General features: G+C 41.5%; 1 protein-coding gene across 1 annotated transcript in view; it reads left to right on the forward strand.

Moving 5' to 3' along the window:
* The window catches only part of LOC117368252 (serum albumin-like), a 71,059-nt gene extending 55,472 nt beyond the window's left edge, over positions 1-15,587 (forward strand). The window contains exons 12-15 of the mRNA XM_033961713.1: positions 5,490-5,710; positions 7,678-7,810; positions 10,496-10,550; positions 15,392-15,587. Coding sequence (XP_033817604.1) covers positions 5,490-5,710; positions 7,678-7,810; positions 10,496-10,540 — 399 coding nt within the window. The 3' untranslated portion in view covers positions 10,541-10,550; positions 15,392-15,587. The remainder of the gene's footprint in view (positions 1-5,489; positions 5,711-7,677; positions 7,811-10,495; positions 10,551-15,391) is intronic.
* Positions 15,588-25,119: the final 9,532 nt, after the last annotated feature.

The raw sequence follows: 25,119 nt of genomic DNA on the forward strand, positions 1-25,119 counted from the left end.
TCCCCTAGTCATTTGCATGTACTTGGGTTTAAGACATGCGTAATAAGGACTTAAGACATTTATGCAAAAAAATATTTAAAAGCCAGTGTATGCATAACGTGACCATTTATTTTTTTCATCAAAAGGGGACATCTATTAATTGTCAGTCCCACCCCCAATCCCGCCCAAGCCCCGCCCCAATCCCACCCTAGCCCCACCCCAACCCTGCCCCCAATTTCTTCCATTCATTTTTCATGTACACATATCTTAATAATTCATAATGGTAACCATAAAATTTTAAAAAACTACAAAGCACACTATACGCAGAGAAAATGTTAATTATCATTTATATTTGGGGAGTTTTCAAAGATGTCAAGTTTCAAGTTTCAAGTTTATTATGATATTTGATTAAACGCTTTTCAGATTACAAAGCGTTTTACAAAGGCAATAAAATCACAAATACATTAAAATTAAAAATGACTACTTTAAAAAAGTAAAAAACAAACTGGGGTGACATGCCACATGAAACGGTAGGAAAGAAAGAAAAAATACAATTTTAAAATAAAATAACCAAAATGGGGTAGTACATTAGGAAGGTGAGGGAGAAAAAATTTAGAACAGAAGAAAAATTTAAAAGGGAAGGGGATCTTAATTTGATGAAGGGTGATAAAAGTAGGAAAACCAGCAAAAACCAAAAAAAAAAAAAAAAACTTTTAGTTAAAGGCTTCTTTAAAAAGAAGACACTTTAAGCTATTCTTAAATTTTTGCAAGTCTGGTTCAAGTCTTAAATAAAGAGGGAGTGAATTCCAATTTGTTGGAGCAGTAACCGAGAAAATCAAGTCACGGCGAGTACCAATGATTTTTAAAGAGGGAACATATAGGGTGGATTGTGAGGATGATCTGAGAACTCTAGGCGAATTGTACGGAATCAGATGTCTATCTATAAATGCTGGAGTATTATTTTTTAATGTCTTAAAGACTAAAAGAGCTATTTTAAATGTTATCCTATATGAAATGGGAAGCCAATGGGCATGTTGGAGTAGAGGCGTGACGTGGTCGAATTTTTTAGAACCTGAAATTACCTTTATTGCGGTGTTTTGTATAATTTGGAGGCGCCTAATATCCTTGAGATAAGCCCCCTTTAATAAAGAGTTACAATAGTCTAATTTTGAGATCACTAGGGAGTGAATTAGAGTATTGATAGATGGAGAATCAAGAAGGGGGACCAGCGAACGAATCATTCTTAGTCTATAGAAGCAATTTTTAACCAAAGAGCTAATGTGTGGTCGAAAGGTGAGATTATTGTCTATTATGACACCCAAGATTTTTGTATTAGTAGTGTGATTAAGAGGTTTGTTATCGATTATGATTGGATTAATGAGTTGAACGCCTTCTTTCCCTGAGAAAAGCACAGTTGTGGATTTATTGATACTTAAAGAAAGTTGATTAATATTCAACCACTTATGGATTTTAGCCAGTTTATGGTTGATTTCGAATATGTCCTGGGAACTAGAGGGATCAATGGGGTGCAAAAGTTGGAAATCATCAGCATAGGCGTACACAGTGAATCCTATGGATTGACATAGGGTTAAAAGAGGGGCCAAATAGATGTTAAACAGTAGAGGTGACAATATGGATCCTTGTGGTATTCCATAATTAGTATAATATGTTTTTGAAATAGAGTTGTTAAAATACACAGAAGAAGATCTATCTGTGAAATAAGAACGAAACCATTCTAATACATGATCTTTTATACCAATGGAAGAAAGGCGGTGGAGTAATAGATGATGATCAATTGTGTCAAAGGCTGCCGCTAAATCTAAGGAAATGAGAACCACAGGTTTATGTTGATCCAAATAGTAGTGGATAGTTGTAACAAGACCTAATAAGGAATGTTCTGTTGAATGATTCTTACGAAATCCTGCCTGGTTGGGATGTAAGACCTGAGTTTTATCTATGAAGTCTGATAACTGTTGAAATACTATCTTTTCAGTAATTTTTGCTAGAAATGGAAGACTCGCTATTGGACGATAATTTGCACAATCACGGAGACTAGTTTTGGAATCCTTAATAATTGGAAGAAGAGCAGAGTGTTTCCAATCTGTTGGGATTGATGATGTAGACAGACTTTTGTGAATAATTTGAAGAATGACTGGACCGAAAATTGAAAAATAGCGTTTTAGAAGAAAAGGAGGAAATGAGTCAGTTTTAGAACCTTTAAGTTTTATAGCTTGAAATAACTGTTTTAATTCAGTTAAAGTTGGAAGGGTAAAGCTAGAACAAGTAGCTTGTAATGATGTGTAGTTAATTTGTTCTTCGTCTGGGTTAGTAGAGGAGTTGTTAGATATATTTGCTCTAATTGATGTCATTTTTGTGTAGAAAAAATTTGCTAAACAGTTGGCAGTGGGAGAGTCTTCTGTAGCAATATCTGGTTTATGTTTAAAGATAGTTAGTTGTTTTAATATTTTGAAAAGAGATGAGGAATTCTTGGTCATAGAAATTTTTTTCTTATAAAATTTCTTTTTAGTGTCGTTGATCATTTGGCGATAATATTGAGAATGTTTTTTGTAATTGTCCAGATTGTATGGTGTAGGTTTGGAGCGCCATTTACGTTCTGCCGATCGTAACTGTCGTTTTAGTAAAGCAAGAGAAGAGTTAAACCAGGGTTTTTTTTGTTTTTTTTGGAGAAATTATTTGAGTTGTTATTGGAGCTATTTTGTCTAAAAGAGATTGACAAGTGTTATTCCAGGTCAGTAGTTGGTCATTTATAGATAGGGATTTAAAGTTTTCAAGGTCAAGTAATGGTGAAGGGATAAGCGAGTCATCGATATTTTGGAAATCTCTTACTTTAATGACTTTGGGGGACCTAAGTGGATCTTGAGGAGGTAGAATTTCTACTGTTGATTGAATAAGACTGTGATCAGACCAGGGAACTTTGGAAATGTCAAGATCGGAAAAGTTATCAAGTATATCCCCTGGGACAAAAATCATATCTAGAGTATGTCCTTTTATATGTGTTGGGGCAATTTTTAATGGTATAAGATTGAGATCATTTGTGTGAACAAGAAATTCGGAGGTGTAAGGGTTAGATTTATCATCAAAGTGGAGATTAAAGTCTCCAAGAAGAATAGGAAAAGGAGAGGTTGTGACAAAGTTTGAAACAATTGATAATAACTGAGAGAATGTAGACGGATTAATTGGTGGAGGGTTGTATAATAGAAGTAGCTTAATGTTTGGCTTTGAATTAAGTTTTAATTGGATGTATTCAATGGTACCTAAGACTTGGGCGCTTTCAACTATTAATGATAAATCGGATTTATAAATGATTGCAAGGCCTCCACCCTTTTTACCTATGCGATGATTAAAACAAAAGTTGTAATTAGGGGGAGAAGCATAAGAGAGGTAAGCTTCATCACCTTCCATGAGCCAGGTTTCTACAATGCAACAAAGGCAAATGACTTTCAAATATACAATGTCACCTGAGTAACTATAGAAAAATAGGCAAATATAGTGCAAAATATAGACAGCAGATATAAATTCTCAAAACTGACACGTTTTGATCACTAAATTGAAAATAAAATCATTTTTCCTACCTTTGTTGTCTGGTGATTTCATGAGTCTCTGGTTGCGTTTCCTTCTGTCTGTGTATCCTTTCTTTCGTTTCTTTCTTTCTGCACTCAGGCCCAACAATTGTCCCTTTCTATTCCCTCCCTCCTTATTACACATGTCCTTAGTGCCCCCAGTGCCTCCATCCTGTGTCCTTAGTGCCCCTTCCTGTCTTTAGTGCCCCCAGTGCCTCCTTCTTATGTCCCTCTCACTGCCTTCTACACTTTGTCCCACCCCCTAAGCCAGCCTGCCTGCCTGTCTACTTCTCTCCCTCCCTCCCTGGCCTAAGCCAGCCTTCTTGCCTGCCTACCTATCTCCTTCCCTAACTGCCAAAAAAAAAAAAGCCCCCCTCCTTCCGTTCCCCCGGGGCTGCTCTTACCGCCCTGCAGCTAGTGCTGCTAAACCCGACAGGAAGTCTTCTTTCCGACGTCAATTCTGACATCAGAGAGGATGTTCTGGGCCAGCCAGGCAGCGATTGGCTGGCCCAGAACGTCCTCTCCGACGTCGGAATTGACGTCGGAAAGAAGACTTCCTGTCGGGTTTAGCAGCACTAGTGGCAGGGCAGTAAGAGCAGCAGACAGGGGGAAAGGAAGGAGGGAGGCTTTTCTTTTTTTTGCGGCAGGGAGGGACAGGAAGTGATTACCTGTCCCGTTGTCCCCGAGCACAGCTTCGGGACGCTGTCCCTGAAAACGGGACATTTCGATGTCCCGAAGCTGTGTGTGGGGCCAACGGGACAGGAGGTCTGAAAACGGGACCGTCCTGTTCAAAACGGGATGTATGGTCACCTTATGTATGCATGTATCAAATGCAAATAAGGATTGTAGAATGAGGTTTATAATTTCAGTGGCTTAGCGAGGTGTCGCTGCACCATGTATCCCCCCACCCCCATGTACCCTTCCCCATGGGCCTCCTCACCCCGTACCTCTTCCAATCTTTACCAGCTGTGAGCAGCATCTCATCCGCTACTCACGCCAGCCTCATCCATCACTTCCTGATCCCCATGAACAGGAGGAGGGATGAGGCTGGCATGAGCAGCGGGCAAGAAATGCTGCTTGAGGCTAGTGATTTGACGTGGTATGGAGGGTGGGAAAAGGGGAGGTGCCGGTGCTCCTGCCAAGGCGATGCTTGAGGTGGTCTGTCTTCTCCTGTCCCCCCCTTTATTATACCAGTGCATAACATATGAGTAGCCCAAATTCTAAAATCACCACTGATACATTTATGCCAATTTACACATGTAAATGGCATCTAAGATTTCTAGAATTCACTCCTAAGTGCTGGAGTAATACATTTTTCTGTACTACATTACTCAAAGATGGTAATTACTGTACATTATGTGATTTGAACAAATAAAGACTACAGCATTTTCAAATATTGTACACAGGATTTTCCTTTTTTTTTTTTGTATATAATTTTTTTGCCAGATTTCTCCCAGGAGTAATGATTTGTAGAAGAGTATGGGGGAATGGCAGAAGAAAATGACCCCTCTCTGAATTGGGGCAGATGGGGAGGAGGCAAGGGGTGCCTTTCTATAGTGCAGGCACGAAGGCAATTTTGTCTGTCTCATTCCTTTCCTCTTGCTACGTGTCTGTGCCTCTTCAGAAGGTCATGTTTCCAGGTTGAGAACCACTGGTCTATGCTACTTTGGGCAATTTTTAAAAGAATCTGGGTGCTTAACCACTTAGATGACCAGATCCTTGGTTTGAAAATAATTCACAGCTGAACTGCAACATACAGTATATCTACCTAGTTTTGAAAGATGGACTTGTGTCAGAGGAAAAAAACGTGTATAGATATATAGTAGTTGAAAGTATGTGTGTATAGTTTTCCTAACTAACCCCATATAAGGATAATGCAGGAGTAAAATCTATGATCAATGATGTACTAATTGTCTGTTTCTGTTCCAGCTGAGTATGCTGATAAGTGAAATGTGCCAAAGAGAGGAAAAACACCCTATAAATAGCAAGGTCAAAAAGTGCTGTACTGGTGACTACTTTGACCAGACTACTTGCTTCACCGAAATGTCACATGATGAAAATGTTGTGCCCGTTCCCCTCACACCTGACATGTTCCAGACCCATGCGAACCTGTGCTCAGACTCAGATGATGCAAAGGATGATAGGCACAAGTAAGTTCCCACTATTTCCTGCACTTCTCTTCCTCTAACCTCTAAGAAGAGGTGTATTTAGGCTTCGATTGTCCTTTGTGAGAATATTTGGAAACCAAAGAGTCGGTTCTATAGGGGGGCATCAAAGGTTATCTGCCACAATGCAGCACACTAAATATAAGGCCTTAATTCAACAAAAGGCACTTGCCTTTAGGTGCCTAGATCGGCATGCCTAACTTAATATTTTAATTGGGTCAGTCGATGCTATTAATTGAACAGCGCCGTTAAAAAACTATTAAAAAAATTAAGTTTTGGCTAGGCGCCTAACTCGGATAGCTGACTATGAGCTATTTGGCCATTCCTGCCTAGCCGAATAGCGCTGAATAACGGCCAAGTGGTCTGTACTACTGCTAATCAGGGCCAGATTAAGGGAAAGGGATTGGGATTTGTATACTGACTGTTTGTAGTTATACAACCACACTCATAGCGGTTTACATACAGGTAATTCAAGCATTTTTTCCTGTTAATGCTCTATTGGGCCCCAGGGAAACATACATTTGCGGGACCCCATCCCAATTCCTCCATTTCAGCTCTCCAGAAAAGTGCAGGGCCTAGCTGTGGATGTGGCAACACTAATACTTTCTGAGTGACCATAGGTAGGGTTACCAGTCATCCGGATTTCATAAAGAGGACATGTCCAGGGTCAGGACAGCTTTTCAAAACCCGGCACTTTGTCCTGGTTTTGAAAAGCTTTCCTCTACATCACGGTAGGCAGAGCTGGGGCGAGATTGGGGGTGGGGATGGGGCATGACGTGGTGGGGATGGGTAGAACTGGGCAGGCTGAGGGCAGGTCTAGAGGTCCGGATTTTCCAAACAGAAAATCTGATAACCCTAACCATAGGGAATAGGCAAGCACATGCTTCAATTTTAATGGGTAGAGCGAGATTGCTGCCAAGTTACCCAATTCCAGCAAGAATAACTTAGTCCAGGATGCGATAGATATCTCTACTGCGGCTTAGTAAAAGGAACCCTAAAATATTGTGTATAAGTAGTAGTAGTAATTTATATTCACAGGTACCATATAATTTCACAACAGAATCTAGCAGAACCCCTGCCATTTGTTTTATGTTGTCTGGGTGATTGACTGAGAATCCTCTAAAGCAGGGGTCTCAAAGTCCCTCCTTGAGGGCCGCAATCCAGTCGGGTTTTCAGGATTTCCCCAATGAATATGCATGAGATCTATGTGCATGTACTGTTTTTAATGCATATTCATTGGGGATATCCTGAAAACCCGACTGGATTGCGGCCCTCAAGGAGGGACTTTGAGATCCTTGCTCTAAAGCTAGAGGACACTTGATGAAGTTACAGGAAATACTTTTAAAACCAATAGGAGGAAATATTTTTCCACTCAGAGAATAGTTAAACTCTGCATTGCCAGAAGTTGTGGTAAGAGCGGATAGCGTAGCTGGTTTTAAGAAAGGTTTGGACAAATTCCTGGAGGAAAAGTCTGTTATTGAGAAAGACATGGAGGAAGCCACTGCTTGCCCTGGATCGGTAGCATGGAATATTGCTACTTCTTGGGTTTTTCCAGGTACTAGTGACCTGGATTGGCCTCTGTGAGAATGGGCTACTAGGCTTGATGGACCATTGGTCTGACCCAGGATATTCTTATGTTCAAGTTTATTTAAAATATTTGATTTGATTGCAAAATCCAATGCGATTTACATTTAGTTAAAAATTAAGTTAAAATAAAAATAAAAAAACAAGACAATTAGTACTAATTATAATAAAATAATACATTTGAAAAAAGGAAGGAGAAAAAAAAGTAGCTTAAGTACAATTCAAAAATAAATAAAAAAGGGATAGGTAATGAAACAAGAGGTTGGGGAATGTTACCACTTAATTTTCACATGGCAGTGTTCCTAGTCCAATGTAAAATCGTAAAACTTAAATGTAAAGACGTTTTGTGTTTTTGGTTTGCTTTCCAGGATGCTAATAGCCCTACTTAGGGCACATCCAAATATGAAAATGGAGCAGTATGAAAAGATATCTTCCATGTTCAGAACCACGTTGGACGCATGCTGCAAAGAAGATGACCACGAAAAGTGCATTATGGACGAGGTATAATAGCTTACTGAATGTCAATTGAAAGGAATGAGATTATCCGAGATAGCACTAGAGCATTCACATCACAGTATTGGCTCTTAGAATGAATCTATTTTGGACAGGCACAGTAAAAACAGTCTTATTAGTAATTACATGGCTTTTTAAACATATCAGTTTGTTTTGTGATATCAGATTTGTGATTCATATTCCACAACTCAATTTATTTTTGTCATAATTTATTTAATTCTTATTTCAGCTTCTCTTGTACCGAGAGCAGGTCTAAAATTGAAAACTGCCCATTTGCACCTGCTTTTCATGCAGGTGCCTTTTATATTGGAAATGATTTATGTGTTTTTTAACATGCAATTTATGCTGAAACCTGGCTCTAAGAATCTCCAAAATGCATATTTATTTATTTTTAGTATTTCTATACCACTTATAGCCTAAGGGGCTCATAATCGAAAGAGAAAAATGTCCAAAATCCAGCCTAAGTCAGCACTTGGACGAACAGTGTCCAAATACGTCCAAGTGCCGATAATGAAAACGGGGTTTGGACGTATTTCTAAAAGACCTAGGCCTTCATAGTGCCGCTGAACAACCAAAGCTAAACAGGGCGTATCAGGAGGAGTGTCGAGGGTGGGATTTGGGCAGGATGTGGGCAGGCTTAGACTTAGTCATACTGCATGTATAACCGAAAGTTATAAAGCCCAGCATAGACGAAACTTGGACTAGGTGACTTAGACCATTTAAAACATGGTCTAAGTCACAAAACCCCCCTAAAGTCACCAGATAAGCTCTGCAAACTCATAATATAGAACCCCACACACTACCCCAGTGATCACCGACCCCCCCCCCCCAACCCCATAAAAATCATAATCGCACCTTTAAAATTCAGCCTCCAGACTATCATCACCTGGCAGCCTGGCATAGGAAAGCCTAGTCGTCCTGCACAGAGGCGGCTTAAATCATCTTGGGGGTGGGTTAGGGACCCATGGAGAGGAGGACCCATGCCCATAAGCCCCTGTAATCACTGCATTGATACTTAAACATGTGCACTCCTCTATACACCTCCAAAACCCTTTTGTACTGACATACAAGTGGCTCCTGCAGCCATAAGGGCTATTGGGGTGGTAGATAAGTGGGTCTAGGGGATTCTGGAGGTGGTTTGGGGGGCTCGCCATGACCTATAAGGGAGCTGTAGTGAGGATAAGACATGGCACCCTTTTTCTGAAGTTCACAGCAGTGCCCTGTAAGGTACCCCACTATTTAAATGCCATGTCTGGCTGTTCAGTCCATCACTTTGCAGACCCTTCCCACGTCCAACAGGGTTTGTTCTAGGCGTTTTTGACTTGGACGAAAATGTGGTATAAAGATGGATGATTTAGCGGCTTGGATGATCAGATTGGTAGGATGTATAGTTAGACGATTTTCGAAACAAAAAAAATTGTGGACGTATTTTTTGAAAATGTGTCCTAGGCTGTTTTTTACTTTGGACGACTTGTAACTTAGACAAAAACGGACTTAGACGTTCCTTTCAATTATGCCCCTCTACGTGGTTTACATTCAGGTACTCAAGCATTTTCCCCTATCTGTCCTGGCAGGCTCACACTCTATCTAATGTACCTGGGGCAATAGGGGATTAAGTAGCTTGAAAAACCATATACATGAATGAGAAAGAAACAATCAAATTCCAAGTCCAATACCTTTCTCAAATTTGTTTCAAAAGTCTTGAAATAGACACAAATTCATTGAACATTTCCTGCATCAAACTCATTTAAGCACTTTAAGTACTTAAAAGACCTTAAGTGCTTAAAAGAGTTTAATGCAGGAAATGTTTAATGAATTTGTGTCTATTTCAAGACTTTTGAAACAAATTTGAGAAAGGTATTGGACTTGGGGTTAAGTGACTTGCCCAGGGTCACAAGGAGCAGCATGGGAGTTGAACCCATAACCTCAGAGTGCTGAGGTTGTAGCTCTAAACACTGTGCCACACACTCTCCTATGCTGTGAAACCCCAAATGATTAAAATGGCTAGAAGAGGTTATTTAAATTATCTGTCTGGGGCTAAGTGCTGTTTAAAAAAAAATGCCCAGTTAGCACCTAAACTGGCTATTATGAAAGCATTCTGGGGGCACAGTTGGCACTTCACTGGTTAAGTGCTAATTTTTAATACTTAACCGGCTAAGATAACCATATAAATATGTAGGGTTACCAGATGTCCGGGAAAGGGGGATGGCTGGGGCAGGGCTGGGGTGTGATAGGGTGGGGATGGGTAGTGGGTCTAAGGGCCCAAATTTTCCAAACAGAAAATCTGGTAACCCTATAAATAGGACCGCATAAAACGCAGTTCTGTCTTTATGTGATTCTTCATAACCAGTTAACTGTCACCTATTGCACTTAACCAGCTATGTTTTTGCCAGCTCCATATACCCAGAAATTCAATGCTGGAGCCTGGATATGGCCCAGCATTGTATTTCCAGTTATAACACCATGAGTGATCAGCAAAATGATGATTGATGCTGACTGTATATCGTCAAGTGGGAGCTCCGTTCAGCTACTATTTTACCTGGATGATTTGTTATGTCTGGGATAATAGCTTTGAAAACTGCTTTCTTTTTCCAGAAATGTTTCTGTTATTTTGCAAAAGTTATAGACTGATTATTCTAATATATATTTTCTTGGGGGGGGGGGATTTTACAGCGACCAAAATTACTCAAATTATGCGAGGAACTGTTGGGAGCATAATGAGTTTCAGGTAACTTTAAAAAAAAAAAATGTACTTGCTGAGAATCTTTACTTGGAAAAGAGAATGACAGGGTGACATATTTAATCACTGTTCCCGTTCACGTGGATAACTGCAGGAAACAATCCTGTGCCATTCTGTAGTGTCTATCTCAACCTCAGTCCTTCTACACCAGCATTTTTCAATGCAAGGCTTGAGGGTGACATCACTGTTGAGGTTAGCTCTTAGGCATTGGTGGAATGAGGCATTATGACATCACAACCTCTGCTCTGGATACCAGACAGTGCCATTCTTTAGTGTCTATCTCAGCCTCAGTCCTTCTACACCAGCATTCTTCAATGCAAGGCTTGAGGGTCAGTGGTTGTGCCCGTTCATACTCTGATTCTTCCCTCTCTTTCCTTAAAGAATGACATGGAGATGGTTTCCCACTGTGAAGTGATGGAGTAGAACTAGTATGCCACTAGGAGGCATCTCTGCTCTGAGGTGGTGGCATTTTTCCATTGCTTTGCAAAGTGGCTTAGAAGTTGCCTTTTAAACTCAGACTTATGCAATTGTGCAAAAGATGTCTGTGCCTTAGGTCACAAAGAATCAGTCAAGTCCTTCACCGAGCTGGAGGGCATACTTCTTGAAATACCATATAGGGGAGCAATATTCAGATGGCATTTTTTAAAATGTCAAAATTAAACCGATATTCAATGCTGGGAGATTTCTGGGCTCCAGTACTGAATATTTGGGTATGGCTTGCATTTATCTGGGTAAATGCCAATTTTCAGCCCTTACAAATGTACATTGAACCAGCAAAGACAGGACAGCTATTTATTCAGTCCTAATTTCCCAGTTAACGTATGCAGGTAAGAGCTGAATTTCTTCACAAACTCATGTAAGTGCTGACACCATGTGACTATGCCCACTTGGTTGCTACTGAACCGTCAATTTTGATTTAGGCAGATCCTAGAGGAGATATTCAGAGGCACTGTCTGGGTAAGAGCCAGTGAATATCCCTGGATCATAGGCATCGGAATGGAGGGAGGGGGGACCTCAGGGGCCATGGACTCCAGTAAAATTGCCAATCGGAATTATGGCACACCCAGCTCCCCCACCTGCTACTTTCCTGCCGCTGAAATTTAAAATCTTCAGGCAGCCAATGCTGCAACAAAGCCAGCCTCCCACTGTCGGCCTACCCCGAGAGTGTTCATTCTGCAGCGTCCTGCCTACGTGGGAAGAGGAAGTGCTGCAGAAAGAACACTTCTGGAGCAGGCCAATGGCGGGAGGCTGGCTTCGTTGTTGCCCGAAGATTTTACATTTCAGCGGCAGGGAGGTGGTATGTGGGTGAATCGGGAACTGGGGCAAGGTCGCACCGTAAGATCCAGCTGAGAGGGGAGGGCTGGGTTTAGGAATGAGGGAAAGACATGCTGCACGGGCTTGGGGGGTTGAGAAAGCAAGAAGGACAGATATTGCACGGAATGGGAGAGGTTTAGGAAGGACAGATGCTGCATGGGCTGGGAGGGTGTTGGGAAGGACAGAGGCTGCATGCGATGGGGGTTAGGGTGGGAAAGAGGGAAGCATGGGTGGGGTGATGGGAAAGGAGGGAAAGAGATGCTGTTGGTGGGTGAGGGAAGAGAAAAAGAACATTTTTGGACATATGTGTGTGGAGTTGGAGGGAAAGAAATGGTATACATGGAGAAAGGCAGAAAGAGGGAGAATTGTTGGACATGATAGTGATGGAGAGGAGGGAGGGAGAAATGTTATACTGGAAGGGAGGAAAGATGACTCAAAGAAATAACATAACAGTACTCTTATATACCACTACAACTTCACAGCTCCGTGTGGTTTACAAGAAAGAGAATTGTGTATATGCAGCGATATGACAATTTTATAATAAAAAGTATTCAGAGAGAAAAAAAAAGAAATTTTGACAATTTAGTTGCTAAAAGTTCTTCTTAAAAAGATGGGTTTTTAATAATTTCCTGAAGTTAATGTAGGAGAGAGAGATGTCAGATTCCAGAGAAGGGTGATAGAAGGAGGGAAGAGAGAGATGCTAGACCATGGAATGGAAGGGAATGAAGGGAGAGTGATATGCCAAACTGCAGGAAGAAGAGATGCCAGACTGTGGAAAGGAGAGGAGAGAAGGAGAGAGATATTAGATCATGGGACAAGGGAAGGAAGGAGAGAGAGAGATGCCAGACCTTGGGAGAGGAGAGAGATTCCAGACTATGGCAAGGAGAGGAGAAAGATGCCAGACAATAGGAGGAGGGAAGGGGGAAAACAGAGATGTCTGACCATGGGAGAAAGAGAGAGAGAGAGAGAGGGATGAGATGGTGCAAAGCAATGGGTGTGGCAGGAAAGAGATAAGAGGAAATGCTTCTTATGGATAGATGGGAATAGGGGAAAAGAAAGAGGAATGAGATGGTACACATGGATAGATGGGACGAGAAGGGAAGACATGGAAAAGTAGATAAATTTTGAGAAGAAAGCAGAAAAATGGAAGAAAGTTGAATACTAAAAGTTAATGCTACAGATGGATGTAGGGCAGAAAGTGAAGGAGAGAAAAACAGCAAATGGATAAGGTGGTTCCAGATACACAGTTAAGAGCACAGACAGAAGGAAGTGCAGCCAGAGACTGGGAAAAGATGGTTAGAAAAATAAAATCACCAGACAACAAAGGTAGGCTTGACTGCAAATGCCCTAGAAACTGCATTTGAAAAATAATCTGTTAGTTGAGCACTCTAAATTTATAGATTTAGGTAGACTCGAGAGAGTCATTACTCATCTCTGGAAATGAACTATGGGACATATATCTACTTTTGGGGATCTGCAGACTACTTGTTACGCCAGCTGGCCACTGTTAAAGAGAGGATGCTATGGGCTCATAGAAACTCGGTCTGACTCAGCTTGACTCTAATTTGGTTTGTTCACTATAGAATCTGCAGGTACATTTTACCCATAGATTTTGTATACTGTACTTTTGTTTTGAAAGCAACCCAAGGAAAAGCACCTGCCAAAATTTCCACCTGGTTTTTTCTGTGGGTACATTTCTGATGAAACTAACACAGGCAAAATTTGGAGAAATGATTCACGTTGCTGCAGTCCCCTCATTAACCCAACTTCCTAGAATGTTCCCAACCAATGTAGGGAAAAACATGCACAGGGCTCAATAACATATATACTGTATGGAAGGAGAACAATTTTCAAACAACCCATTTGCGCAGGGATAGGTCCCACTGTTTTTTGCATGGAAATGCTTTGCAAATTGCCCTCTTTAAGATGTGAGATAATTTACTTGGTTTAAATCCCCTTAAATTTATTTTCAGCATTTTCTTTTATAGTGGGAGTTAGGCTCTTCTCATTATCTTTGTCACTCCCTTCCTATTTCTTTCTTTTTCTCCCTGAGCATCATGAAACCAGCAATGCAAAATTGGGCTGTTCACCGCCATTGCCTCGACTTCCTTTTATCTCAAGCTATTCTTGACCCACTTCAATCAGACTTTCGCCCACTTCATTCCACGGAAACTGCCTTGCTACAAGTCTCTTACAATCTGTTCCTGGCCAGATCCAAAGGTCTCTACGCTATCCTCATTCTTCTCGATCTATCTGCCGCTTTCAATACTGTTGATCGCCACAAACTCCTCGATATGCTGTTTTCATTGGGATTCCAGGGTTCTGTTCTCGCCTGGTTTTCTTCCTGTCTCTCCCATCTCATTTTCGGTTCATGGAAAGAGGGATCCTCCTCCACTGCTATCTCATAGTCAATTGGTGTACCTTAAGGCTCTGTCTTGGGACCTCTCTTTTTCTCCATATATACCCACTCACTCAGTTCACTTATCACCTCAATGCTGATGACTCCCAGATCTAGCTGTCCACATCTGATCTCTCTACAGGAACACAGACCCACTGTCATCTAAAACTGAATATGGCTATGACCAAGCTCCTTATCTTTCCACCTAAATCCCCCTTCCCCATTCTCTATTTCTATGGACAATACTCTCCTCCTCCCTGTCTCATCAGCTTGCAATCTTGGGGTTATCTTGAATCCTCTCTTTCCTTCTCCACTCAGATCCAACAAACTACTGAAGCCTATCACTTCTTCCTCTATATTACCAAAATCTGACCTCTCTTTTCCAAGCATACCACCAAAACCCTTATCCATACTCTTTGTCAGCTCTCACTTAGATTATTTCAGCTTGCTTCCCCTCAACCATCTCTCTCCCCTCCAATCTGTGCAAAATTCTGCTGCACGACTTATATTCTGTGAGAGCCATCATACTCGCATTAGCCCTCTCCTCAAGTCACTTCATTAGCTCCCCATCCATTTTCAAATACAATTTAAGCTGCTCTTACTAACCTACCAGTACATTCACTCTGCAGCCCCTCAATATCTCTCCTCATTTACCTTCCTCTGTTCATCAGGCAAGTCTCTCCTATCCATACCCTTCTCCTCCACTGCCAACTCCAGACTCCACTCCTTCTATCTTGCTGTGCAGTATGCATGGAACTGACTGCCTGAGTCATTGCATCAGGCTCTGTCTCTTGCAGTATTCAAATCCAAGCTAAAAGCCCACTTTTTTGAGGTTGCTTCCTAACTCCCGCTCACTCTAAAATTGCCTATGTCCATCCTATAATTCTCTCTACAAGAAACTCCCCAATCCCTTATGTTCTGCCTTTCCAAACTAAATTGTAAGCTCTTCAGAGCAGGGACCGTCTATTACATGTCAAATGTACAGCCCTGTGTATGCCTTTCAGCGCTATAGAAATAATAAATAGTAGTAGTAGTACAGGAGCTCAATTTTTTAAATTTTACTTCTATATTATACAACCATAAATATTTTTCTAACACTTTTATTTCTCTTTTATAGCTCACTGAAAGGCAAAGATGAAGCACTAATTTCTCCAAGCAAAATCTCATCTTTTTTTGCTCTATTCTCCTTTGTCTCATTGGTTTAGTCTTCAATTTCCTGGAAAAGTAGCAACAGCGCCTACAGAAAATGTAGATCTTTCTGTTCTTTTTCCTTTGCTACAATGACGAATGAATAAATGCTTTTTTTAAAAAGACCTGACAGTTTGTAGTGTGGGTTATTAAAATGTAATCCAATATTGAGTGTTGGCTTTCCATTCCTCCCTCTCTCTGTCACTTCCTCACCAAGGGCTTGAACTTGGAGAGTTTTGATTCCTAGTATGTTTTCCTCTATTGTTTCTAAGATGAAGTACAGACATACAGCACAGCTTATTCTTTGCAAGAGACCAATTTGACCCAAAGGAATGAATTGGCCATGTCTGTGTGACTGCACATTAGTTACAAAAACAAGTTTAAACTGACCTGAAGATGTGATACTATATTTTTGGTCATGGGTCCCACCCTATCGATGGAAAGGATAGTAGAAAAGTATAATTATCCTGTCACATAATCTTCTTGCTCCATGAATCTTCTTGTTTTAATCCCAGCTTCTTTCAAAATCCTTTTCTAGTTTTGGATAAGTACAATAACCCTGTTGAAATTTGAATAATATGTAGATCACTGACATCATGAATGAAATCTCTTCTATTCAGTGTATTTGACTAGCCAATTCCAACTATACAGAAAGTGTCAGACAGTAGAAATTGAATTCACAGAATTCAGGGTCACTATACAGTCTGAAACGCTATCTCAGGATCATTATCTGCTCATCACAAAGGACTAACAAACTGTTATTATTCTGTCATTTTGTTATAGAATACATGTCTTGGGTTCATGTATCTTCCTGTGCAGGTACCTATGCTTATAATATACAAGGAGTCAATGAAGAGTCTCAGCCCAACCAAGAAGAGAATGATGCGGAGCCATGAAACTTACAAGTTATTCCACACTTTTCTTGAAAATTCTTGTGTCAGTGATATGAAATGAAACGAAAAGTGTCAAGAAAAGTGTGGAATAACTTGCAAGTTTCATGGCTCCACATCATTTTCTTCTTGGTTGGGCTGTGAATTCTTCAGCGGCCCCTCTTATCAAGAATAAAAACACTAGCATGCATAAGAAAGGCCTATGAAAATAGGTCAAATATCTGCCAGAACCAACCAACTTAATTATGACAATACACCATATTTTTGCAGTAGCTATTAAGAATTAAAAGAACAATTTAGAAACCCCAAGTGCAGCGTACTAAAGGGCCTGAGAACAGTTTCCTTTTGAAAATTTAGCCAGTGTGTAAAATTGCAGGTACTTTAGTACCTATGTACTATTCAATCATAATGCATTATTAGGCAGGTAGACATGTATTTACTCCCATTAGAATCATTGCTTATTACCCCATAAGTACAAAAATTATCATACCAAAAAGTAATAATTTGCATACCTCACTTATGACCAAAGCCAAGGAATATACAATAATTGTATTACTCCACTAGCAGAAGATTGGAGACTCACAGGCTTCCTTTTTGCTTCTTCCTTGTACAGATGTATGAGGCTGTGGGGCCTACCAGGTCACTATCATATACAAATAGGCAGTAGGAGTCTGCAAGGATGCAAGAATATGAGAAAGAGAGAGAGAGACCAATCTAGAAAGAGATATATGTAGAAAGAGATGTATGTATGGAGGGGATTATAAGGACCTTAAGCTCTTATATACATTATTCTTAAGAAATGGAAGAGTAGTTGGATGTGAAACACCCCCACCCCCCATGGGAGTGGGTTTCTGAAAACTTGAAAAGTGTTTGTGAACAGAGGATTTAAAATTAACAATTATCTGGCTATATTAAAAACTGAGAAAGAGTTTCTGCCTGCCACTTATCTGACTGCAGCAGAATTGTATCCAAATTGTGAAAGCCACATGGCTGAGTAAGCAGAGAGGTTTAGTTAGCACCCTATGCAAATTATGCACTGAGAGATGCACATTCAGACACTTGGGTAAAATGTTATGCATTTTAAGAGATTATTTCATAAGTGGGAATAAAGCTTGTGGGCTCAAATGAAAGTGGTGAGGGGGAGGAAAAGTCCTGTAAGCTCAGGTGAAGACCCCCGAGAATTTCCCTGTCACAGCAGTAGCATGCCAAAGCAAGGCCAGTACAGCTAAGACCTAAAATGGTTGCTGAAAAAGCAAAATGGCCTCTCTGACTAGAAATTGTCAACTCTGAAAGACACTGTGAACTTTGAAAGGCACTTCTACTTTTTCTTAGAAACAGAGGGCGTAATTATAGAGAAAAACAATTCTGATGAAAAATAGAAGTAGCATGATAACTTTATGAAAGTTTCACCAGAAGAAAGATGAACCACGGACAGAAGTGTACAAAAAAGTCAACCACAGAGCCAGAAAACCGTTAGGCCCAGGTACTCAAAAGAGGAACTTGGTATATTAAAAGGACATTTACGGGAAAGTGAGGGAGAAGCATATGAGAAAAGGCGTGGCACAGAATCACTCAATTATATTAACCAATCCATAGCTTAATATATGAAATAATGAATATGATTAACCAATGAAAGTGTGAAATGTAGCATGCACCAACGTGGGCCAGAGCTGCCAGAATCATATAAAAGAAAGCTCCTTTAACTAACGATTCAGAACTCATCGGAAGTTCTCCATCAGTCTGGCCAGTCTGGTGTATGCTCTATCACTCTGTATGCTGTGTGATTTGTTCCTGTAAGCTATTACTATTTGATTATTAAAACTCAGAATTATTTGTATCAGCATAAAGAGAGTTGAGTGGTCTGTCTGTGAAGGCCTAGGGTCTTCAGTGGGGATATGAACTGAGCAGAGCTGAATCAGAATAAGAAAAGTGGAAATCCACTCCCCATGAGTTTAAAGGAGGGAGAAAACAGTGAAGAGGCAAGCTCAAGGAGTTGGCAATTGGTTCTGAAAAGTTTGGATTCTATGAGTTTGTATTGCATAGAGTTATACCTGTGTATTATACTCATTTGGGAGATCGTTCTCTAGATGGGAAATTCTGTCACTGGCTGATACAAATCTCTTTGTAAAACTGGTATGCTGTATACCAGTAGAAATATGCCACTAGGGGCACTGTTGAAAAAACAGATCAGCAGCCCTTGGGAGCAGAGAGCTCAGGGCAGAGCAGTAGCCCTTGGGAGCTGGGCTCATGGCAAACAGCCTTTGGTAAGAGTTTAGGGTAGAAGAAATGAAAAAAAAAAACCCCAAACCCCATATCAGCAGGCCTTGGGAGCAGAGAGCTCAGGGCAGAAGACCAGTAACCCTTGGGAACAGGGTTCAAGGCAAACGGCTTTTGGTAACAGCTCAGGACAGATGAAAAGGGCCTTTGGAGGGCCAAGAAGAGTAGATGGAGCCCTGGTACTGGTCGTCCCTGATCCCTGTTGAGGGCTGGTAACTGGGACTCTTAGCAGGGAGCTATCACAGAGATTCCTCTCAAAAGAAGGAAAGGCTACAGGAGTGTGGATGAGCATTAGTAGTCCAATGTAGATGTCAGGCCGCTGGGATACAATCAGCACCAGTGGTCCAACAAGGGAGAAGGCTCTCTAGAGACTAGCGGCAGAGGTGGAACACTCTTGGGAGGTCCAGGGCCTTCAGAGCTAAGGGTAAACCACCAGGAGGCTGCCATAGGGGCAGGACCACCAGTTGGGGAGGACAGCACTCACCTACCTCTAAGAGCTTCCCTGGATTGAGTAAGAACTTGGGGACTGAGTGAGGGTGGATTGGAAAGGAGAGATCTAGGTACACAGCCATACCCACCTAACGACTAAGCCAAGATACTTGGGAAGAGCATACAACTACAGTGTTGACAGTCAGAACTGAAAAGGGTTAAAAGATTTTGGAAATGCTGAATTTGAACTGAAAGTTAAAGGTTCAAGAGACTATAAATCAAGGGTTTGAATCTCCAAATTGTATATAAATGCTGTTGAATTAAGTGCACTAGTATTGGTTTAAGTGTAAAAGTTTTGGGATTGTTGAAAGCTATTTCTGACGATTTGTTTTATGATTAGGTCTATGTACAAATTTCAAACAAATCAGTTTGTTAGCCAACCTTGTTCCTAGAAGCTTTTTTGGATTTTTCTTGGGGGAGGAGAAGAGAGTGAACCCGCTCACTAACACTTCTTTTTCCAATGTAGAGGCACCAAGTGAGGGATCGACAAAGAGTGCGTTCAGGGGACTCCAGCCGGGTCGGGCCCCAGACCCAGAGCTGCCCTGAAGGAGGCGTTACAGATGCTTTAGGAAGTTTCCAGATAGTGAGAGTTTGTGTAGCAGAAAGTGCTGCAGAGATTCATTTTGGTACCACCTTGCCAGAGGAATCTAGAGGAAGGCAGGTTTTTCAAGATGCTTCCTTGATCTAATTGCTGAGTGCTACCCTCTGAAAGGTATACAGTAGTCTTCATCTGCAGGACCTCTTATGGATTAATAGCCAGAGATTAAGCTACATGGTATGAACATTCCTTAGATGCTGCTTTGATGGGCCTTGTGAGATGAAGGCAACTACGGCTTGACCTTCCTAAACTACTGATACAAGTTTTGATATTGGAAAATTGCAACAGCCTTGCAATCTTGATTAGGTGTCCCACTGGAAGCTTCTTTGGGACCAGAATATCCCCCTAGGGAAATGAACAGAAACCTACATACCCAATAGTTATCATTCTTACCCCTGGATAGAGGTTCAGACAGAGAAGGATACCTGAATAATCCAACAGCCTAGATCCAAATACTTGGGGATTGAATCATGGTTCGGCCTTGAACAGCAGCTTCTCAGGCATCAGATGCACTCACTGGAATGGCACTGGTGGCACAAAATGTCCCTCTCACTTCTTAATCTCTATAGTTGTAAAGCCAAACTATAAACAAGTGGTCTCAAACTCAAAGCCTTTGCAGGGCCACATTTTGGATTTGTAGATACTAGGAGGGCCGCAGAAAAAATAGTTAATGTCTTATTAAAGAAATGACAATTTTGCATGAGGTAAAACTCTTTATAGTTTATAAAACTTTCCTTTAACAGTTAAAAGGAAAGATATATAAACTATAAAGAGTTTTACCTCATGCAAAATTGTCAGTTCTTTAATAAGACATTAACTATTTTTTCTGCGGCCCTCCAAGTACTCTATTTTTTCTGCAGCCCTCACATTTAAAGTTTGATATCTTTTCTTTCTCAAAACTGGCACATTTCAATCACTATATTGAAAATAAAATCATTTTCACTACCTTTGTTGTCTGGTTACTTTATTTTTCTGTGCTTTCAACTATGTTTCCAGGGCCTTCATGTCTTTTGACTGTTTTTCTCTCCGTCTTCACTCTCTGCCTTGCAACCATCTTTACTAGTATCTAAATATAGGACCGGATAATGACAGATTTACATCAAAACTTTTCAAATGAGTAAATGTGAACGCCTCAGTCCCACCACTCCATCGCTGTTAATCCTTGCAAATGCGGGAAGAATTACGTGGCGACTATCATCATTGGCTGTTCTGCATTTATCAATTTTTAGCTTCTATATAGCTTACTAGTACGCTTTGTTATACATTTGTTTTTTGGTATTTTTAGTTTTTTTATATAATCATATATGCATTTGATAATACTTGTGCACTTATCTCTGCATCCTGCCAAAACCTGGGAGCCAGACCCGACATGTTTCGCGCTATGGCACTGTATCAAGGGACTCCCTGTATGGTTAAAGAGAGAAGAAAGCAGTCAGTTCCCTTCTACCACTGCTCACTCCCTATAGAGTACTTAACAAATGCTTTTAAATCAGTTAATGGTGTAATAGTCTTAACGGGTGGCCGCTGTCATCCGACTCCACAAGAAAAATTTAAAGGAGAAAGATGGCGGCAGCGTCCTGCCCCGGTGTTTTTATATCAGTGCCTCATTCATTACTAGAGTTATCGCCTCCCCCTGTTCCCCATTGGCCCAAACCTCAACCAATCAGCGAACCCCACTCAAGCTCATTGTTCAACCCTCTAGGTGTCACAGTATCCAGCGAAAAAATACATCTTTGTTCTCTCTCATTCAGCTTTATGTGATCTTTACCGCCATCCCTCCCAATTACCCTTTCAATTACCCTCCATCTCATCTCCTCAACCTTATGGTTCTCTCTGACCCAATGTTCTACTAAAGGGGCTTGAGCAATGTTATTAATAATCCTCGATTTATGCTCAGTCAGTATGACCTTTATCATCCTGCTCGTCCTTCCAATGTATATCAACCCACAGGGACAAGTTATTGCCTACACCACATCTGTGGAATTACAGTCAGTGCCAGTTCTCAATTCCAAGAGAATATCCCTCCCTGGGGCTTTCCAAGATCCTCCCTCAATCGTGAGGGGGCACCATTGGCACTTCCCACATGCCTTATGTTGCCCCCCAGTCTCCTTGTTTAGTTTACCATATTTCTGAAAATTATACCTTTGGCCTATTGTAGTGCCTCTAGAGTATGCTATTCTAGGAAAAGATTGCAAACTTTTATGAACTTGCACTATATGTCAGTGGCGTTTCATGCTGTTTACTATCAGGGATGCCGCTCTTGAAAAAGGGAGAACACATGTTATTAGATCCTTATCTTCCTCCTTCCTCACCTTTTCTTGTAGTAAAAGCTCCCGTTGTGCAAACCTGGCCCTCTTATACACTAACCTTAAAGCTCTCTCGGGGTATCCCCTATCTTGGAGTCTCCCCCGTAACAGATCTGCCTGCCTTTTAAACTCATCAACGGATGAGCATACCCTTCTGAGGCGTAAAAACTGTCCTACAGGGAGGTTGAAGCGCAATTTAAAAGGGTGAAAACTTTCAAAATGTAGCACCGTGTTGCAGGTGACCGATTTCCTATTCAGGGAGGTGTGAATGTGACCCTCATCTATATTTATCAGAATGTCTAGAAACTGAATAGTTTCCTGATGACAAGACATCATAAATTTTATATTGGGGTCCACCAGATTAAGATATTCAAAAAAATCTTGGAGTTGTTGTCTAGTGCCTTCCCATATCATAAATATGTCGTCCAGGAATCGAACCCAGAACAACACCTGTGAGTACCAACCAGTACAATATATAAACTTGTCTTCAAAACGAGCCATGTAAAGAGAGGCTACCGACGGGGCAAGAGTGGCCCCCATCGCTACCCCTCTTATTTGTTGGAAAAATCCTTCCTGATGTTGAAAGTAGTTGTTATGGATGACCCATTGGGCCATCCTCACCAAACAATCTGTCGGGATTCGTTGGGGGGGGAGAACGTAAAAAAACTAAAAATACCAAAAAACGAATGTATAACAAAGCTATATAGAAGCTAAAAATTGATAAATGCAGAACAGCCAATGATGATAGTCGCCACATAATTCTTCCTGCAGTTACAAGGAACAGCGGTGGAGTGGTGGGACTGAGGCATTCACATTTACTCATTTGAAAAGTTTTGATGTAAATCTGTCATTATCCGGTCCTATATTTAGATACTAGTTGAGATTGTTGGACGGACAGTAAAGGCAAGACACCAGGAGCCGAACTATATTGAGCTTGCATCCATCTTTGGCATTAACTTAATATTCAATTTTTCTGCTTTCTTTTCAAAATCTACGTTTCCATGTCTTACCTTCCCTTCCTATCTCTCTCTTCTTCCGTCCTATTTCCATGGTCTGGCATCTCTTTCCTTCCTTTCTCTCCCTCCCTCTTCCTTCCTTTCCCCTGGTCTGGCATCTATCTCCTTCCCTTCCCCCATGCCCTGGCATGTCTCCCTCCCCCTCCATGGTCTGATATCTCCTTTCCTTCCCTCCCTCCCATGAACTTGGCTTCTTCTCTTGTTCCTCTCCTCTCCCTTCTCCTTCCTTCCCTCTCTTTCCCCAATTGGGTGCAGCAGCAACAGAAGCAGCATTTCTCTTCCCCCATTCCTGTGCAGGAGAGGCATTTCTCTTCCCCTTTCCCTCCCTCTCCCTTTCCCTGTACAGCAGCAGCAGCATTTCCCTAGGGTCCTCCTTTCCTATGTAGCAGAAGCATTTCTATTTCCCCTTCCCTTCCGTTCTCTTCCTTGTGGAGCAGCAGCGTGTCTGGCCGTCTCGTTCCGTTCAAAGCCGTGGGTGGCGGCTCCTTGCGAGATCCACACCTGCGTCTGAAGCCTCTCTGATGTTGTGATGTCAGAGAGGCTTCCGATGCAGGAGCGGGTAGCGCGAGGAGACGCCAACCCGCGGCTTTGAACGGAACGAGCCGGCCAGACACATTGCTGCTCCAAAAGGAAGGGAAAGGGGAAGAGAAATGCTGTTGATTGTGTCCAGACCGCAGGCCGCAAATAAAACCTGGAGAGCCACATGTGGCCCGCGGGCCACGTGTTTGAGACCACTGCTATAAACTATCCATCCATACAGTGAAGAAGAAATATTATTCGCTTCAAATTCTCTAGGCCAGAAATTCCTCTATGGCTATATTATATTCTGTTAGAAACATAGAAACATGATGGCAGATAAAGGCCAAATGGCGAAAAGGGCAAACAGAATGCTAGGAATGATTAAGAAGGGGATCACGAACAGATCAGAGAAAATTATCATGCTGCTGTACCGGGCCCTGGTACGGCCCCACCTGGAATACTGCGTCCAGCACTGGTCGCCATACTTGAAGAAGGACATGGTACTACTTGAAAGGGGAAGAAGAACAAAACAGGGGAAAACAAAACCACATACACAAATACAAAGCAACCAGAATGGAATTGTCCAGATCAGAATGATGTGCACTACAAAAGTGTCCTCCAACTCATCTGATAAAATGAAGATCTTTATTCCTCCAGTGTCATAATGGTACATTCAAAAGACTCTATGACTCAATGGCTCATAGTAACATAGTAGATGACGGCAGATAAAGACCCGAATGGTCCATCCAGTCTGCCCAACCTGATTCAATTTAAATTATTATTTTTTCTTCTTAGCTATTTCTGGGCAAGAATCCAAAGCTTTACGCGGTACTGTGCTTGGGTTACAACTGACGAAATCTCTGTTAAGACTTATTCCAGCCCATCTACATCCTCCCAGCCATTGAAGCCCTCCCCTGCCCATCCTCCACCAAATGGCCATACACAGACACAGATCGTGCAAGTCTGCCCAGTAACTGGCCTAGTTCAATATTTAATATTATTTTCTGATTCTAAATCTTCTGTGTTCATCCCACGCTTCTTTGAACTCAGTTACAGTTTTACTCTCCACCACCTCTCTCGGGAGCGCATTCCAGGCATCCACTACCCTCTCCGTAAAGTAGAATTTCCTAACATTGCCCCTGAATCTAGCACCCCTCAACCTCAAATTATGTCCTCTGGTTTTACCATTTTCCTTTCTCTGGAAAAGATTTTGTTCTACGTTAATACCCTTCAAGTATTTGAACGTCTGAATCATATCTCCCCTGTCTCTCCTTTCCTCTAGGGTATACATATTCAGGGCTTCCATTCTCTCCTCATACGTCTTCTGGCGCAAGCCTCCTATCATTTTCGTCGCCGTCCTCTGGACCGCCTCAAGTCTTCTTACGTCTTTCGCCAGATACGGTCTCCAAAACTGAACACAATACTCCAAGTGGGGCCTCACCAATGACCTGTACAGGGGCATCAACACCTTCTTCCTTCTACTGACTACGCCTCTCTTTATACAGCCCAGCATCCTTCTGGCAGCAGCCACTGCCTTGTCACACTGTTTTTTCACCTTTAGA

Source organism: Geotrypetes seraphini, chromosome 1 (assembly GCF_902459505.1).
Source record: "Geotrypetes seraphini chromosome 1, aGeoSer1.1, whole genome shotgun sequence".
In the NCBI taxonomy this organism is placed as follows: domain Eukaryota; kingdom Metazoa; phylum Chordata; class Amphibia; order Gymnophiona; family Dermophiidae; genus Geotrypetes; species Geotrypetes seraphini.